Here is a 16,999-nt window from a genome sequence, read left to right as displayed (position 1 = left end):
AGCAAAACATGGTTTGGAGTGTTGTTTGCCTGGCTTAATTAAGAGAGGGTAGTTTGAGAGCAACCCTACCTCCATGATCAAACCCAGCTAGTTTCAGGCAAATCATGTGAGGGATAAATACTAGCTATTGCACAACAAAACTATACTGGTATGCAGCCCAGCCAACCTGTTTACAATATCAACAAAATGTAAAAATATAACTTGGCTATTGGCTTCAATCTGACAGCTGCCCGCACGAGCTGGACTCAACTTGGCAATTATGGCATGAACAAATGATAATAATGTTAAAAACAATGTGCATTTATTGTGTGCTTTCCAAGAAAATTAGGCTTCTATGGGCATGTTACATTAAAATCATTAATTAGCCTTAAGCATTCCTGAAACCGTCCTTACTCTTTAAGAGCAGCACTCTGGTAGACAAATTGGCACAAAGGTTGCTAATCATTCACATGAACAATCTCTACCCTCACAGGTACCCATTTACTCCAGGGTGGTGAGAAGCAGTTAACGTCCCGCCCAATAACACAAAAATCACAACCTAGATTCAAAACTTCAGTCAAGTACAATGCTCTAGACTGCTTGGCCATGACATGCTATGTTGCTGGTCAAACTGTTTGTGATGCTAATACATGATCGAGATTGAGCCTAGAACACAATTCTAATACTTTAGGGAATATTAATCCAGTACTCGGCACTAACGAACATTGTATATGCTGTTTCTCCTGATGCAGAAACTCATTAATGCCTTCAAGAAGTAATATGTCTCTAGTAGGATTCTTAAAGGGAAGGTACACGTTTGGTAATTACTCAAAACAAATATTAACTTAAAGACTGACTTAGTAACGAGCATTGGGGAGCTGTTGGTAGTATAAAACATTGTGGGAAACGACTTCCTCTGAAGTAACGTAGTTTTTGAGAGAGAGGTAATTTCTCACTAAAATAATAAAATACTTCTAGCTAGAAGTCTTTTATTTCTATCTGAAAGCACACAAATTCGTCCCACAAGGGTGTTTTTTCTTTCATCATTTTCTCGCAACTTCGATGACCAATTGAGCTCAAATTTTCACAGGCTTGTTGTTTTATGCTTATGATGGGATACACCAAGTGGGAAGACTGGCCTTTGACATGTGTACCTTCCCTTTAAAGCTGATAGGTCAACCAACATTATGCCTATATCCAGCAATAGGAAGTCATTGATGATTTATAAAGACACTACTTGACTTGACAAGAGGACTTCAAGTAGAGAATTAACTTCCAGTAGTCAAAAACAAAAACATTAAGACATGGCAAATACTTGCATCTGTCATTTGGTTTGTTTTAAGAGAATGTACCTTTGAACACTCAACATGCTCAAATATGTTTAATTATTAATACAAATCCAACAGCACTGTTAGCAACAATGACAGGATGAGTGGTTGGCGTGGTTGGGTGGTGCGTAAAGCACTCGCCTCTCACCAAGATGACCCTGGTTCGATACTCGGACAGGGCCATATGTGAGTTGAGTTGTGCGCTGGTTCTCTGCTGTGCCACAAGGGTTTTCCAGATCATCCAGTTTTCCCTCCCTTGGGATCTCTGGCTGTGCTCCATGGTCATAATGGGTTAAGGCGCGCCTTGCATGCCGGCTTCTCGAACACTTTGTAGCCACGCTCTTCGCAAATAAGCTTTTAGCTGCGAGTAAGGATGAGTGGGCTCCACAAAAAATTCACACAAAATAAAAAATAGAGCCCTTTTCACATGAGGAAAATAAACAGCGGTTCCATGGTCCTAACAACGCAATGTTGTCAAGTCCACATCATGTGAATTGCACCTCTGCGTAATGTTAAGTTTTAGAATGAGCCAGGAACAAGTAGGGACCGAAAACCCAATCCACATGCAAGGCTTCCGGTCTGAGATGGGATTCTAATCGGGGTCTCACAGAGGTGAAAGGCCAAGATAGAAACCACTGAGGTAACCTGATCCTAGTGAGCATGAGGCCTTACAGTTACCTTGTCCGTCATCTTCAACTGGCCACCCCTATTTCTGGAAGATTGTCTTCCACTTTGGACTCGTCTGTGCTTACAATGGCTGCTTCCATTTTAGGATCAGGGGGTTTCATATCTGCACCTGGTGGTCTGGATGCCATGATGGAGTCAGGAACAGGTACACCAAGCATGTCTGGGAGCATCCAAGGCATGAGCCATCCTACAAGAGGTGTGCTGCCGGATGTGTAGTGCGTCTGCTTGTGGTAAAAAAGGACGCCGTCTAAATCTGCCTGCAATATAAAAACCAAATAATCATTATTAAGTAGGATTTGAAACTTTGCATGGTGGAAATACAATATACATTAAGGTTTGCTGTAACACCATGTAATATGATGGTGCGTCACTAAGCTAATCCACATCACCAGTGCTTAAGTAGCATGCAGCATCAGGGTCCAGCTTTCTCCAGAAGACGATCAGAGCATACTGATCGAAACATCGAGTTGAAACAAACGGTTCTTTTCAGAACAACCCAAACTAAATTAAAGGTTATCTTTAAACCTTACTATATCAAAAAATCATTGTTTAAACCTTTCTGTTAATGGAGCCAACTAGTTATCAAAAGTAGCTAGCATTGTAATCAAGATGGACTGAAAATCAAATCCATATACAAAGCTCTGGTGGGATTTGTACTAAGTCCATGGAGGTGAAGGCAAGGTCAAAACATGCAAGTCAACCAGGGCACAATTTCATGGCTCTGCTTACTGCCGAAGTCTGCGCTCACGATCACGATTCCCCGCTTACGTGCAAGCGCTGAATTTCTGCGCTAGCCTTGTAAGCATAGAAAACCTAGTAATGTGGAGTGTGCACGCGCAGAAGCCAAAATTCGCCACTAACCCGTGAAATATGCTAGCCGTAAGCACAGAATTTCCTGCTACCGTAAGCGCCGATTCTGTGCTTACGGTAAGCAGAGCCATGAAATTGGGCCCTGCTCACCAAAAGTACATTGACAACAAGACGATGAGAGCATACTGATCGAAACGTTTAGACGTTAACTGCCAGTTCTTTTCAGGACCACCACTACTCAAAGAGATATCCAGATAATTGTACTGCAAAACCTTTTTTAGTAACAACCATTCAGTGCCTGGGAAAGCTGGGCTTGTACGTACATTTTCTAAAAACCATTGATGCGTTTTACAGGGGTGTCAGACTTTCAGGCTTGACACCCTTCTTCCTGGGCCACAAAGTACCACCAAGTATCTTTTGGAGTACAACAGAAGGCTGTAAGCAATGACCAAACTGCTCCTGACCAAGGCCCTATTTCATAGCGCTGCTTAACGGTAAGCAAATTTGCATGCTTACTGTAGCAGAAAAATTTGCTTAAGCCTTAGCGTATTTCACAGGTCATATTGCGTGTTTACTGTGGATTTGCATTGTGACGTCATTTATTTTCATGCAGTAAGCACCGGAAGGTTAGCATGCCTTTTTATGTGCTTACGGTTAGCAGCGCTATGAAATAGAAACTGCAGAGTAGGCACAAAATCGGCTGCCAAGCAGCGCTATGAAATGGGGCCCTGACAATTCGACATTACTGGTTTATTTTTCTTGCGAAAATTCTCCCAAAGACATGTTTTCCCATTCCAATGCATACTTTAACCTTCCTCTGATCAATTTCACGATCAGTTTTCTCGAAACACAGTTTGCACGTTAATTTCCTACGCCCTTTCTCGACCTAGCTACCTTCTTTCGGGCATCATTGCATGTTGCGCCACGTAATTGACAAAGAAGAACAATTTCTCGGCAGTTAATTCCAACTCCAACCTTTCCCTGTCACAAAGCCAATTTGCCAGATAGTTGCCTTCGTTAATCATTGATCACATATCAGAAGCAGTCCCTCAAAAAAGGGTATCTTTAATCATTCAGGTATTAACTTTATCCCCTTACTGATTAACTAAATCTCTTCATGGATTAACTTAATCCCGTCAGGGATTCGATAACCCAGGTGAATTATGTTTCCCATGGTAACGGAGTAAGTGGATCCGCAACATAATGCAACTTGAACCACGAGAATCAGAAAATAAATCAGAAAAGAAATGGAAAAATGATAATTGGAGAAAGTCAGAAGCCTCTTTAGCAATTGCTCTTTCAACCTTTTGAAACCATAGCGGCTGCAAACGGCTCGTACCGAAAATGCCTATACATGTACATGTAGCTCATGCAAATCTCTGCAAGATTTGATGCAGTGGATGGATGCTAAGTTTTCTTGGAGAATATCATGAAAGGTTTTTGCTGTTTTCTCAACAAATAGATACTGTATTCAGCTGAAACTTTTACATGTGTCTTTTATTGTATTTTTCTTTATAATTTTGACTGAAATTCAGCAATCTATTTACCCTACCTTTAAAGGCAGTGGACACTATTGGTAATTAATAAAAATAATTATTTGCGTAAAACCTTTCTTAGTGACGAGTAATGGGGAGAGGTTGATGGTATAAAACATTGTGAGAAACGGCTCCCTCTGAAGTGCCATAGTTTTCGAGAAAGAAGTAATTTTCCACGAATTTGATTTCAAGACCTCAAGTTTAGAACTTGAGGTCTCTAAATCAACTATCTAAACGCACACAACTTCGTGTGACAAGGGTATTTTTTCTTTTATTATTATCTCGCAAGTTCGATGACCGATTGAGCTCAAATTTTCACAGGTTTGTTATTTTGTGCATATGTTGAGATACACCGAGAAGACTGGTCTTTGACAATTACCAATAGTGTCCAGTGCCTTTAAAGTAATTTCATGCAAGATTTGAAAAGAAGATCTTAACTGTACCTGGAATGGGGCAGGCTTGGCCATAGTTTCTTCTATAACGTTGGTGTGACATGGAAAGTTGGGCAGGGGAAGAAACCTGAACTGTGATGGGGAAGTAAAGGTTGACAAAATGTTTGGTTATTTTAAACAAAGTAAACAGTATGGGGTGCTATGGGAGCAGGGGGAAATAAATGAATATTTTGACCACAATTTGATGTATCAATAATCCAGTTTTATTTCAGTCGGCATATTCACAAAATAGTCTGTTTTTGTGTAACTCCTTTAATTGCACTGGAAACTATTGGAAATTACTCAAAAGCATGGAAACAATAAATAAATAATAACATGTTTTCAGCTGTGTTTTGCACATCATGATATCTTTCAATTTTGTGTTATACATTCATTTCAAGTTGAAGGATCACTTTGGTTTGTAGCAAATATACAGTGGATGTAGATTCATAAACAAATCTACAGTTAAGTGTAGATTCTTAAAAACAGTCTTCACTTTCATCAATAGAGTGACGTCACAAAAATAGTTTAGTAAGGGAATAAAAGGGTAGCGACGAGTTCTTTAACAGCCGTTTAAAACAGGCAGGGTCGTGGCCGTGTGATTTATCGCACGGCAATGACCCTGCAAGGTTTTAAACGGCCGTTTAAGAACAAGTCAATGCTCTTTTATTCCCATTTAAAAATGCCTGTTTGGTTAAGTGTGATAAAGTAAGAAACTGTGTAAAAGGGCTTGAGCTCTGTATGTCTGTGTGTTGCACTGTTATGACTGAGACGCCTATTTCCGACAGTTTCCGTTTTTAGCGCGTATAGTCTTGGTGCAAGACGTTCTCGTTTTCCTTTCACAAACAGCGCGACCAACTCACCAATAGCGCCCACATCGCCCGTAACAAGAAACATCTTGTACTAAGACTAACCCGATATAAACAGAGTCCAGCTGGTCATTATCAACCGTAAAAAAACAAAAAAGGGAAGCACTCTCTACCCATCGGAATAGCGAAACTGTCTGAGGTATTTATTGTTGTCAGCACTAATACACAAGAAATGCATTTGGCATGTGGAATTTCACTACAAATCGTAGACATTGGCAACTTCAAGCATACTTACTGGATTGGTAGATGAGCTCTTAGTGAGAATTGGTACATCAGCAACCTTGGAATGAAGCCAAAAGAATCGGAACTCTGTGTCACTGTCATAGACTGGATGACCCCTCCAGCACATAATATCAAGAATGTAGAACGTCCTGGATGCTTCGTGGAATATGCAGTCAAGAAGACTGTACTCTAAAGACAAACAAAATAAACAAAACACAAACTTACAAGCTGATTCTTGAACCAAGTCAAAGACCTTCTCAGGAGTAGTGAATGAGGCATGTTTGAGCCAACATCGAAAAATTTCCTGAGTTCAACCTAAAAAAGAAAGTGGGGAGGGGTTCAAACCCCACCCAATTAGTAAACCTAGTGGAGGTTGTGGATTCAAATCCAACCCAACTAATTAACCTGTTGGGGTTGTGGGTTCGAATCCCACCCAATAAGTAAACCTGTGGGGGATGAGAGTTTGATTCATACCCAAGTATTAAACCTATTGGGGGTTCTGGGTTCAGATCCAACCCAGGGGGTTGTGGGTTCGAACCCCACCCAATTAGTAAACCTGCTGGGGGTTGTGGCTGTGTGTTTGAATTAAACTCTATTAGTAAACCTGTAGGGGGAATTGCGGTCCAGATCCCAACAGAGAAGTAACCTATGGGAAGGTTAAAATGCCACTCATGTATTAGTTAGCCTGTTGGGGGGGGGGGGGGGGGGGTGGGGAGGGGGCAGGCAAGCACTGAGTATATACATGTATAGAGCTTATCACACATGGGTGTATGTGAAAATACACAGGATCAAGGCACTGGACTCTATTGGTAATTGTCAAAGACCAATATTCTCACTTGGTATATCACAACATTTGCATAAAATAATAAGTCTGTGAAAAAAATTTGACTTAATTGGTCATCGAAGTTGCAAGAGAATAATGAAAGAAGTACCACCATTGTTGCACGAATACGTTTACTTTCAAATGCCTTACTTATACATGTAGGTTTTAGACCTGAAGGGGTTTCTTTTAATATTTGATTGAGAAATTAACTCTTTCTCAAAAACTATTTTATTTCAGAAGGAATTGTTCTCACAGTGTTTCATACTACAACAGCCCGACCATTTCTCGTTACTAAGCTGCCAAGTAGATTTTGGTGCTAAAATTGATTTTGAGTAATTACCAAGTGTCCAGTGCCTTTAACCATGACTTGTGCCTTGCCATTTGTTTGTCTCTATGTAGTGCATTGTAGTACATTGTCCACTTACCTGTATTATTGTGTTTATTTTTCCTACAGCCTCCTGGTAACTGAGACGGAAATGTTGACAAACGATACCCACTCCTACTGTAGCTTGAAGTCTTCCCCTTAGGACAGAAAACAAGAACAAGCTTTTAGTCAAGACATTTTCCCAGAAATTCAGTACGTATTTTTAAGTAGGATTTGAACCTTTGCAGGGTGGGAGTATAATCAGGTGAGGTTTGCAGTGGCACCATGTTTAATAGAGTAGTGATGGTGGAGAAAAAAAAACAGTGGTTGACAACTCTATACTTATTTTTGTTAATAGTATTGTTTGGAATTAGCCTAAAGCAGTACATTCTTATAGCAGGCCTGGACTTACAACAAGGGCATTGAGGGAATTGCCTCTGTTGCCCTCATCTTGGCCTGGGTGCCTTCATGTATCTCAGATTTGATTACTAAAAACAATATGCACTAATGATTATTTAATATGCAATGACTCACCTTCGCTGCCACTACAAATGTCCTCTTTCCAACTGGACACAAAACCATCAGCCAATCCTTTGCCAAGTCATTCGGTACCTCCACCAACCACTCAGATAGCATCAACTACAAACCAATAAGAATAAATCACTTTTAATTGTCATTGTTTAATGTATAAGAAGCAACATATACTCATTGCTTTTCAGTGTCCTGCCGTCAATTTCACCAAACTCTTCCTAACTTAGGACGAGCTACATTTGTAAGTTCCGTATCCACAGAGGTTAGGATGCATTGAACTCATCCTAACTCGTCCTTACTCGTCCTAACTCAAGATTAATCATAGCATTTTGTGAAACCAGCTGCAGTGTCTTCACTCAGTTGAACCACTGACAGTTTCTCCCGAGGTGGCAGCCTTGCACTGTGGGAGAAGAGGCGTTACAACAGTCACCATCGCAAGAAGCTGCCCCTCCCAACTCAAGCACAGTAACCACCTAGTCACAGGCAGGACTGGAGAACATGGAAGTCCCTCATAAGACTATGTACGGAGGCGGGACGATGATAGACAAACATGACGAAATGGGGGTATACCATTGATGATGACACCATTTGCGATTGTGGCACATCACCCCAATCTACATGTATGCCATACCTTCTAAGATGCCTAGCCCTTGAGGAGCAGTGCTACTTTAATGAACACCTGATGGTAGCAATAAAAAAGGCTGTGGCCAAACAATTGTTTGAAGAGTATATGATGGACTCAAAAGAAGTTCTAAGAGTCTTGTGGAAAAAAACTCACAAGGTTAACAATGACCCTGGCTTTCTAGAGCAGATAATGTTTTAATCGCAGACCACCCAGTGTGCCCAGCAACAAGACGAGGCTCGTTTTAGTTCTGTTAAAAGTGTTGGGGCAAAGTTGCAGCAAATTTGGGCATCCTATTTTGAATATCAATCTAAAACTTTTGCAGACATTAGACAAGGATGCAAGGGCCAAGTAGGCCCAAGAACTATCTGTTGATTAGACGCTGATACTGCTTGTTACCAAACACATTTTTGAGCACGAGTACCGGTTTATCAGCCACCTGGTCGAATTGTATTTGTGCGAACTTGGCCTGTACAATGTACATGTTTATGTAATGGAAAGAAGCAATCAGATCTTTATTATTTATATTTGCCTAATCAAAGAAGAATCAAGTCTAGAGGTACGATGAAACTACAAGTAGTTTTAAGTCAGGCAGTATGGTTAGAGCACCACATCAAATCCAAAATCACAAGATAAAATCCCTCTCAATTTCTCTTTGTTCACCCCCAAAATTGTTAGTACAAAAAACCACACACACACATTAAGAGAGTGAAAATACCTGATTTCTGTAATATCGAGGTCTTTTCTTGCGTTTGACATTTGTCTTGGAGGATGCACTCTCCATTTCCTCCTCCTTATTATCCCCATCATCTTCTTCCTCATCCTTATAATTGTCCCAATCTTCTTCAGCCAAGCATCTGGCTTTATTCACATAATCCAGCCTTTCTCTGTAATCAACAACAAAACAGTCATTTAAAGGCAGTGGACACTATTGGTAATTACTCAAAATAATTATCAACATGAAACCTCACTTGGTAACAAGTAATGGGGAGCTGTTGATAGTATAAAACATTGTGTGAAACGGCTCCCTCTGAAGTGACTTAGTTTTCGAGAAAGAAGTAATTTTTCATCAATTTGATTTCGAGACCTCAAGTTTAGAATTTGAGGTCTCGAAATCAAGCATCGGAAAGAACACAACTTCGTGTGACAATGTGTTTTTTACTTTCATTATTATCTGGCAACTTCGACAACCAATTGAGCTCAAATTTTCACAGGTTTGTTACTTTATGCATATATGTTGAGATACACCAAGTGAGAAGACTGGATATTGACATTTACCAATAGTGTCCAGTGTCTTTAAATAAAAGTTTCAAAATTAGAATTGCCAGAATTTTGGTGGTCGAGTGAATAAGAACCCTGGACTCAAGCTCTGGTGTTTCTGATCAGCAGAGTAGAGTCCCAGTCAGAACGTTTGTGTCCTTATGCAAAACACTTGACCATCATTGATGCGTACTTTAGATGGGATGTAAAAGCCTTAGGTCATGTGTGTTGTGTAATAACTTAAAAGAACCCAAGGTGCACTTGTTGTAAAGTTCCTGGTCTGAGCGACAGCATATTGCGCCACAGCACCTTGTAAACCATTACACATACATGTATGTTACATGTTGCTTCAATAGGATTAGGTCTCATAAGTTAAAAACATACCTCGCAGGAAAGAATACTTTTAATGCTTTTATGCCCCTAAGAGTGTGATTAAGCGCATATAAAAACCCAGTATTGTTATCATGATAATGTTAATCCAATCAAGTCATTTTCCTTACAGAATTCAAACATCGCTCAAAATTGCCAGGCATTATATCTGGCTCACTTTTTGGCCTAGGGGCCGGGGTGCAGTGTATATACAGAGTACTGGGCCAAGGACAAAGCCTTGAGGGGCTCCATACGAAACATTAGCTAGAGTTGAAGACTCTTCTAGTATCTTGACAACCGGCAGGCAAAGACTCAAGTCAGCTAAGAGTGGATTCTTGAGTTTTAAAACAATAAATAAATGTACCGTAAATGTACGTTGAAGTAGTTTATGGCGTGTTGTTTCAAAGACTGCTGAGAGGTTAACTAAGACTAGCCGTTAAACCTTTTTGATGTATACAATCATGTACCATGTATTCTGCACATGTATTATACTCATTGTGGACTTTAAGAGGAGTCATTTGAACATTTTGAAATCTTCTGCACCCAGATTGCTCAGGCTCTCTGACGACTGATATTTTGTAAAGTGTGCATTTAACCTGCTCGCAACAATTTCACACTGAAATTTAACAAAAAAGACAGATTGGAAATGGAGCAATAAGGCCTAGTTTTTCATACTGCTAAACTCCAGCATTTATTGTTCTTTGACTTGCATTAAGCAAAGAGTGTTTTCAGTCAGGCCCCCAGAAGTGCCTTGACCAAAGACGTAGAGGGGAGTTCAGTAGGTAATACTAGCTTATCATTAATCTTGTATTCTTTCCGATTATGAAAAAGTTTTAGTTTGATCCCGATATGTAACACATTGGTTGCATTAAGTTTGCTGCTGAAATATAAATATAATAGTTGGAACATGAAATGCAAACTGACCTTTTCTGTGATTCCAATTGGCTAAGTCTTCTTTCCTCTTGATTCAGCTTATTTCCTTTCTGTTTGAATTGACTCAGTCTTGGATGAGGTGCAGCAGTGTCATTGTCTTTCCTGTTGACATGTAATGATCCGGTGAAAGCTTGCTGTAGTTCCTCCATGGTGAGAAGACGGCAGAAACGACCTTCATAAGAAACACAAGTTTGAAATGATCTATCAGTCTATTTCTACCTCCATGATCAGACCTAGCTCTACATTCAAACCCACTTATTCACTAGTAACAACAGAAAGAACACTAAGTTGTTTTTGTTACATATTATATGGTTTGGAGTGAAAATGGTGGTTGGTTTTGACATCATCTTTGGGGGAAAGTATGGTTGGAGAAACTTTGTTATTCTTACCTCCTAAAAAATGTTCCACCACCAAGTATGCACAAACGCACCAATCACTTTATGCATGCTAAGCAGTATGCACAAACGCACCAATCACTTTATGCATGCTAAGCAGTATGCACAAACGCACCAATCACTTTATGCATGCTAAGCACACTCTGCTCAATAGACCTTTATCATGCTGTCACCATCTTGGTCATGTTCCCTGTTTCCAATAACAGTAATGAATGCTAACATTCATTTCGCATGGCACCAGACTATTATTTCGTCCAGCCTCAGTTTGGTTACAATGAGTTGGAATGGAGTAAAATCAAGATGCCCACACCATGATAAAGGTCTATGACATTATGTAACCATAGGTGCATTTGAAGCAAGCAAGTAATTGAAACTCGTCTTGTCATGACGCCTCCCTCTGAATATTTATGCACGAGGTACATCACATACTAACTCAAAACGAGGCGATGGGCGCAGCCACTGCAAGTGATGGGGGACATACGTCCATAGCCTCTTTTTGGGCAAGAATGATAATGTCATGCATAAATATTAAGAGAGGCGTATTGGCACACTGGCTTGAGTTGTTATGAATCCAGGCCTGGAAGACACTGTCCCTGACGGAGGCCAGCAATAGTGTATCTGATGGCCAGGCCTATAGTAGGGTTTTCAGGTCAAAAGGTTATCAATGGAGTAGGGTGCTGACTTTGGTGTCAAATTAAAGGGAATTCAGAACACATTAAAACGCTTTTTTTTAAATGGAGTCAATAGGTGATTTTTTTATTTTTTATCTTTACACCATTTTTAATATCAAAGTGAGATCATTTGGATGAGGACAATGCATTATCTATTGGGCCTATAATACCAAACTAGGCCTAAATAAGACAATAGAAAACACTGTTTTCAACGCCATTTCAACATTTATTTAGATTTTCACACAAATTACAGAATTTGTTCATGCTAATGTGGATAAAATAAATTTAAAAAAATGCAAACAGTGTGATTTAAGGTCAACAACTCAAAATATTAAGAAACGCACAAATTTGCATCATGATAATTTTTACACTTTAAAAAGATATCATCACCAAACTTCAGAAAAGGCTGCATGCAAACGTGCATTGAACAAATTCAAACTATGAACTCATTTGTTATAATGTCTTCTTCCCCACTTGCCATGGAAACTATGTGTAGATGAACCAAAGTTAATAGTTTCACAATCCACGTCTCGCTTCAAATACCTTCATCCAAGACTAACTGTCATTTTTCCCAAACACAACACGGCAAGAGACTGGAAATCATCATACACTGTGTATGTAGCATAGACTGTGTTGGGAACATTTGCTTTTCAAGCACCCCCATCTTTTACTTTTGAACTGACCTATTCTACAGTACCAATCTTTGACACTGGTGATAATCTTTCCCACCAGTGTCTGAAGCTGTACAATGAATAACTCTATCTCCAGTTCTACTGAAATTAACAAATGAACTCAACACACTGAGATTCGTCACACGCTTGATTCGTCTCAATCTTTTAAATGAAAACAATTATCCTAAGTCAACAATGTTTGTATTGATTCCCTTAAATATTATGACAACACACCCCAGAAAATATTAGAAACTAAAGGTGAGTGATCTCCTTCGACTATACTTGATATTTTATATACAAAAAAGGCACAAAACAACTATTCTTCTCTGACTATTACAACACTTGCGTCTTACTTGACACCCAATCTACCAATCTATGTCTGTTGTTGCTTTGCTTTGAAATGCTTTCTTCGTGTTGCTATTTTTTCATGCAGATTGTTTTTACTTTGTTGGACATTTATATTTTGAGTATGATCTTGAAAGTTAGCAATGGTACCATCTTCAACAGTTTCGATTGTAATTTCGTTAAGTTAACAAAGTTTTTTAATTTTCTATCGATGTTTCCCCTGAGAAGTCTACATCGTGCCTAGATTTATTGAACAGTCTATGGTCTCCTTTAGACAGGGATGTGATAGGCTGTTGAAAAAATACTGAACTCTGAGCGCAAAGTGCGAAAGCATGCAAGCTCAAAAACTTGCGAGCATGAAGCCCATTTATTAACATTTATCTTCAGTTTGAAAAGCCCTACTCTGCATACCGTTAGTATGGTATATCTCCATTTCTTTTATGAATTGATCTTGAAAAAAAAAACGGAATTCTGTTTTAAAACGGAGGAATCACATCCTTAAAGTTAAGGACCTTCTTGTGGTATTTGAGTTGGGCTTTTAGTGCACCCTTTCTTTTTGGTATGTATTCAGCACCTCAAATTTTCTTCTACTTCGTCATAACTTCCACACACCACCAAATTCAACTACTGCATCAGTTGCTGCAACAGATGTATTTGTTGATCTTTTTCTGTCAACTGCTTCTGTATCCCTGTGTTTGTATCTTCCGATTCTTTTATACGCTTCACTCTTTTCTCATCTTTGACACCATCTCGTGTAATTTTGTTCCTTAGGGCACTGATACAGCTTGACTTTTCTTCCATCTTTTCCCGCAGTGGGTTTATTCTGTTTTTCACTGCATCAACTTCACTCAAAGCTGTATCCAAGCGCTTTTGCAGCTTCAAGTTCTCCCGTGTCAGTTTCTTATCCTCATTTGCATTGGTAGCCAGAGCAATTCTATGCTCTCTAACAACTTTTTCTAACTCATGATTCTGTTTATTGGATTTCTCCACTGCTAGTGCTAGTTGTTCTTTACTCTGTTTGCGTTCTTCAACTGCATGTTTGAGTTCTTGTTTACAGTCCTCACAGTCTTGTTCTAGCTCTGCATATGTTCGTTTAACAGAGGGTTGGGGTGGGGGTGGGGGTGGGGGAGTAACAGGAGGCACAAACTCTTCATTCTGAAAGGCTAGAAGAGACGAAGACTTGTTGCGTTTGATTTCCTTCTTCTTCTTCACAACTCCGGCAGTCTTCTGTCTGAGGCTTTCAGGTTTTGATCTATGAATGGCAGAATCTGGATGAGTCAGTGCAAGCAGTACAATACAAGCTTCTTTTGGATTGTGTGAAGGAATGTTGTCTATCAGTTCAAGTACTAGACCAATCTTGATGGTTGAGACCTTCTTTTCAACTGGGTTGGTAAGGTCTAGCACAGTCAACCCACATTCCTTGGAAAAGGGACCAAGAAGGCAATTGTCGTCTCTGTTGTCGTCCGCCATAGTGTCAAGATGATCTGGGAAAAAAATTAAGTAATTTAAAGGCAGTGGACACTATTGGTGATTACTCAAAATATTTTATCAGCATAAAACCTTTCTTGGTAACGACTAATGGGGAGAGAGGTTGATAGTATAAAACATTGTGAGAAACGGCTCCCTCTAAAGTAACATAGTTTTCAAAAAAGAAGTAATTTTCCACAAATTTGATTTTGAGACCCCAGAATTAGATTTTGAGGTCTTGAAATCAAGCATTGGAAAGCACACAACTTTGTGTAACAAGGGTGTTTTTTCTTTCATTATTATCTCGCAACTTTGACGACCAATGGGAGACTTTCTGGGACGATAGAGGGCAGCAGACTTACCGGGTAAATCCATTGTTCTCAGAATTATACGCATGTTCAGAACTACGTAAACAATGGAAATTTACCCGGTATGTCTGCTGCCGCCTAGCGTTGGAAAGTCTCCTATTGAGTTCAAACTTTCACAGGTTTGTTATTGTATGCATACGTTGAGATACACCAAGTGAGAAGACTGGTTTTTGACATTACCAATGGTGTCCAGTGTCTTTAAAGAATAAGTGATAGGCCTATATAATATGCCTCCCTTTTTTGGTCAAGTTTGGCCTTAATTAGTAGTTTTGTAACAGCCCAAAAAAAAAATAGCTGCTGTTCAATATATATATTTCAGAATTTTAAACTAAAGTGTAAAAACTATAAAAAGGAAATGATATACATTTTAAATTGAACAGCCTGCATGGTGTATATTCATAAACACTACCTCCCCTCATTTATGTATGCACACTCCAATTTGGATAAATGTAATAACCCAGCTAGACCTATGCGGCTGCTAAGGGGTATACACATTATTGGGAGGTACCATTTATTTCATGGTGCGGAGGGGGCAGCAAACTAATTAATTATCAATTAATTTTGTCCCATTTTTAAAAGCAGTGGACACTATTGGTGAATAACAATTGTCAAAAAACCTTTCTTGATATTGATTTAGAGTAATTGGGAGAGGTTGATAGTATAAAACATTGTGAGAAACAGCTCCCTCTGAAGTGAAGTAGTTTTCGAGAAAGAAGTAATTTTCCACGTATTTGATTTCGAGACCTCAGATTTAGAATTTGAGGTCTCGAAATCAAGCATCTGAGAAAGCACACAACTTCGTGTGACCATGGTGCGACAAGGGTTTATTTTTCTTTCATTAATATCACGCAACTTCTATAACCAATTTATTGTGCTCAAATTTTCACAGGTTTGTTATTTTATGCGTATGTTGAGATACACCAAGTGAGAACACCTATTGAAACACGTACAATAGTGAAGCTTGAACACATGAAAACATGGTACATTTCATGACAAAACATCGCTCTCTGGGTGTTTAAACAGCACCTAATTATTCCTTAGGAGTTTATACCATAGATTTGAAATACTCACTTGAAAAATCAAAATGATGAAAGTGGTGTTGAAATTGGACGGAATCTGGGATTTGTTTGTCAATTTTCCTCCACGCAATCGTAATTTTGTATCTCTGCTTCTGTAGTACTTGTTGACATGGAGCAAACGTAGACCCAGTGACTAGGTCATGACTGATAATGTCAAAATTTCGAAAAAAGGAATCTAGCGCCCCAGTCACTTGGTCAAGAGCAAACGCTACCCTACCAAAATACAAAAACAAAACCTGGTGACTATCGATTACTTTGGATCCTTAAACATGAGTAGTGATCGACTTGGATTGTTGGCCAAGCGCTGGATTTTGCCTGTCAAAACTGGCACGCGAGGTGCATCTTGTGACCTTCTAGAAACATTAATAAGGCTCCTCCCACGGGGGGGGGGGGGGGGGGGGGGGGGGGATCAGTAAAGCTGGGAAGAGCGACAGACGTTCATTCATGTGTTTCTCGGGGCTATGGTATCTGCGCTTCTACAGTGATTTGTACATGATTGTAAAGGCAAAGCTGAGATTTCAATCAAGCTTTCCGTTCATCTAAAAAAATTGTGCAATTATTTAATGAATTTTAATTACTTTTTAAACGAGTTGAAAACTAGACCCAGCAACTGGGGCGCTGTACTCCTGTTTTCGAAATTTTGACATTCTCGGTCGACCGAGAATGTCAAAATTTCGAAAACAGGAGTACAGACCGAGAATGTCAAAATTTCAAAAAACAGGAGTACAGCGCCCCAGACCGAGAATGTCAAAATTTCGAAAACAGGAGTACAGCGCCCCAGTGTTGCTGGGTCTAGTCATCGACAACGTCAAACGTACCGCGATCCAACGACGCGACTCGACTCGGTTGTAAAAACTGAGACAAAACAGAAACACAATGCCCTAAACTCAATGTAAAATTAATATTCAGAATCTTAAGAACTATCATTCAACCTACCTCTGACAGGATTATCAAACAATGCTGTAACTAATCGATTAAAAGAAGTTCAGATGTGTGTAGGTTTTAGACACGAGAGTTATCGTGGGCGCTGCCATTTTGTTTAACGCAAAGGATTGTGGTACGTACTGTCTGTTGTTGTCATTAAAAGTGGGCGGGGCGGGGCTAAGGGACGCCGGGTATGCTGGGTCTGAACGGTACTAAATTCTTTGCTTCAAATGACATCCAATGTTGCTGTTTGGAATTGCTCCCTATTAATTGTTCATGCCGTTCAACATTGTCTTTGAGAAAAGTTTGTGTGATG

General features: G+C 39.6%; 1 protein-coding gene across 3 annotated transcripts; it reads right to left on the bottom strand.

The window, feature by feature from the left end:
* Window positions 1–1,075: 1,075 nt before the first annotated feature.
* LOC117296013 (snurportin-1-like) lies at window positions 1,076–16,823 on the bottom strand. Of its 3 annotated transcripts, XM_033778849.1 has the most exons (8): window positions 16,696–16,820; window positions 10,755–10,935; window positions 8,920–9,088; window positions 7,583–7,687; window positions 7,110–7,206; window positions 5,875–6,050; window positions 4,783–4,863; window positions 1,076–2,251 (listed from the first exon to the last, which is right to left on the bottom strand). In XM_033778849.1, the coding sequence occupies exons 2-8, from the start codon at window positions 10,910–10,912 to the stop codon at window positions 2,000–2,002; spliced, it is 1,038 nt and encodes a 345-aa protein (XP_033634740.1). In that variant the 5' UTR covers window positions 10,913–10,935; window positions 16,696–16,820; the 3' UTR covers window positions 1,076–1,999. The 3 variants fall into 3 exon arrangements, with proteins under 3 accessions (XP_033634740.1, XP_033634741.1, XP_033634742.1); XM_033778850.1 differs by lacking the exons at window positions 1,076–2,251; window positions 4,783–4,863; window positions 5,875–6,050; ... (2 more) ...; window positions 8,920–9,088; window positions 10,755–10,935 and adding an exon at window positions 12,451–14,329 and having other exon boundaries at window positions 16,696–16,823; XM_033778851.1 differs by lacking the exons at window positions 1,076–2,251; window positions 4,783–4,863; window positions 5,875–6,050; ... (3 more) ...; window positions 10,755–10,935; window positions 16,696–16,820 and adding exons at window positions 12,451–14,329; window positions 15,752–15,814.
* Between the last annotated feature and the right edge of the window lie 176 nt (window positions 16,824–16,999).

Source organism: Asterias rubens, chromosome 10 (assembly GCF_902459465.1).
Source record: "Asterias rubens chromosome 10, eAstRub1.3, whole genome shotgun sequence".
Taxonomy (NCBI): Eukaryota; Metazoa; Echinodermata; class Asteroidea; order Forcipulatida; family Asteriidae; genus Asterias; species Asterias rubens.
This window is presented reverse-complemented; position numbering and strand designations above follow the sequence as displayed.

What these genes read in the sequence shown, in the direction of transcription:
- LOC117296013 (XM_033778849.1), bottom strand. Translation starts at nt 10,912, where the DNA reads ATGGAGGAACTACAGCAAGCTTTCACCGGATCATTACATGTCAACAGG. An exon ending in CAATTGGAATCACAGAAAAG is followed by an intron (nt 9,089 to 10,754) that starts GTCAGTTTGCAT and finishes TGTTGATTACAG; the next exon opens with AGAAAGGCTGGATTATGTGA. An exon ending in AGAGCTCATCTACCAATCCA is followed by an intron (nt 4,864 to 5,874) that starts GTAAGTATGCTT and finishes TCCCCATCACAG; the next exon opens with TTCAGGTTTCTTCCCCTGCC.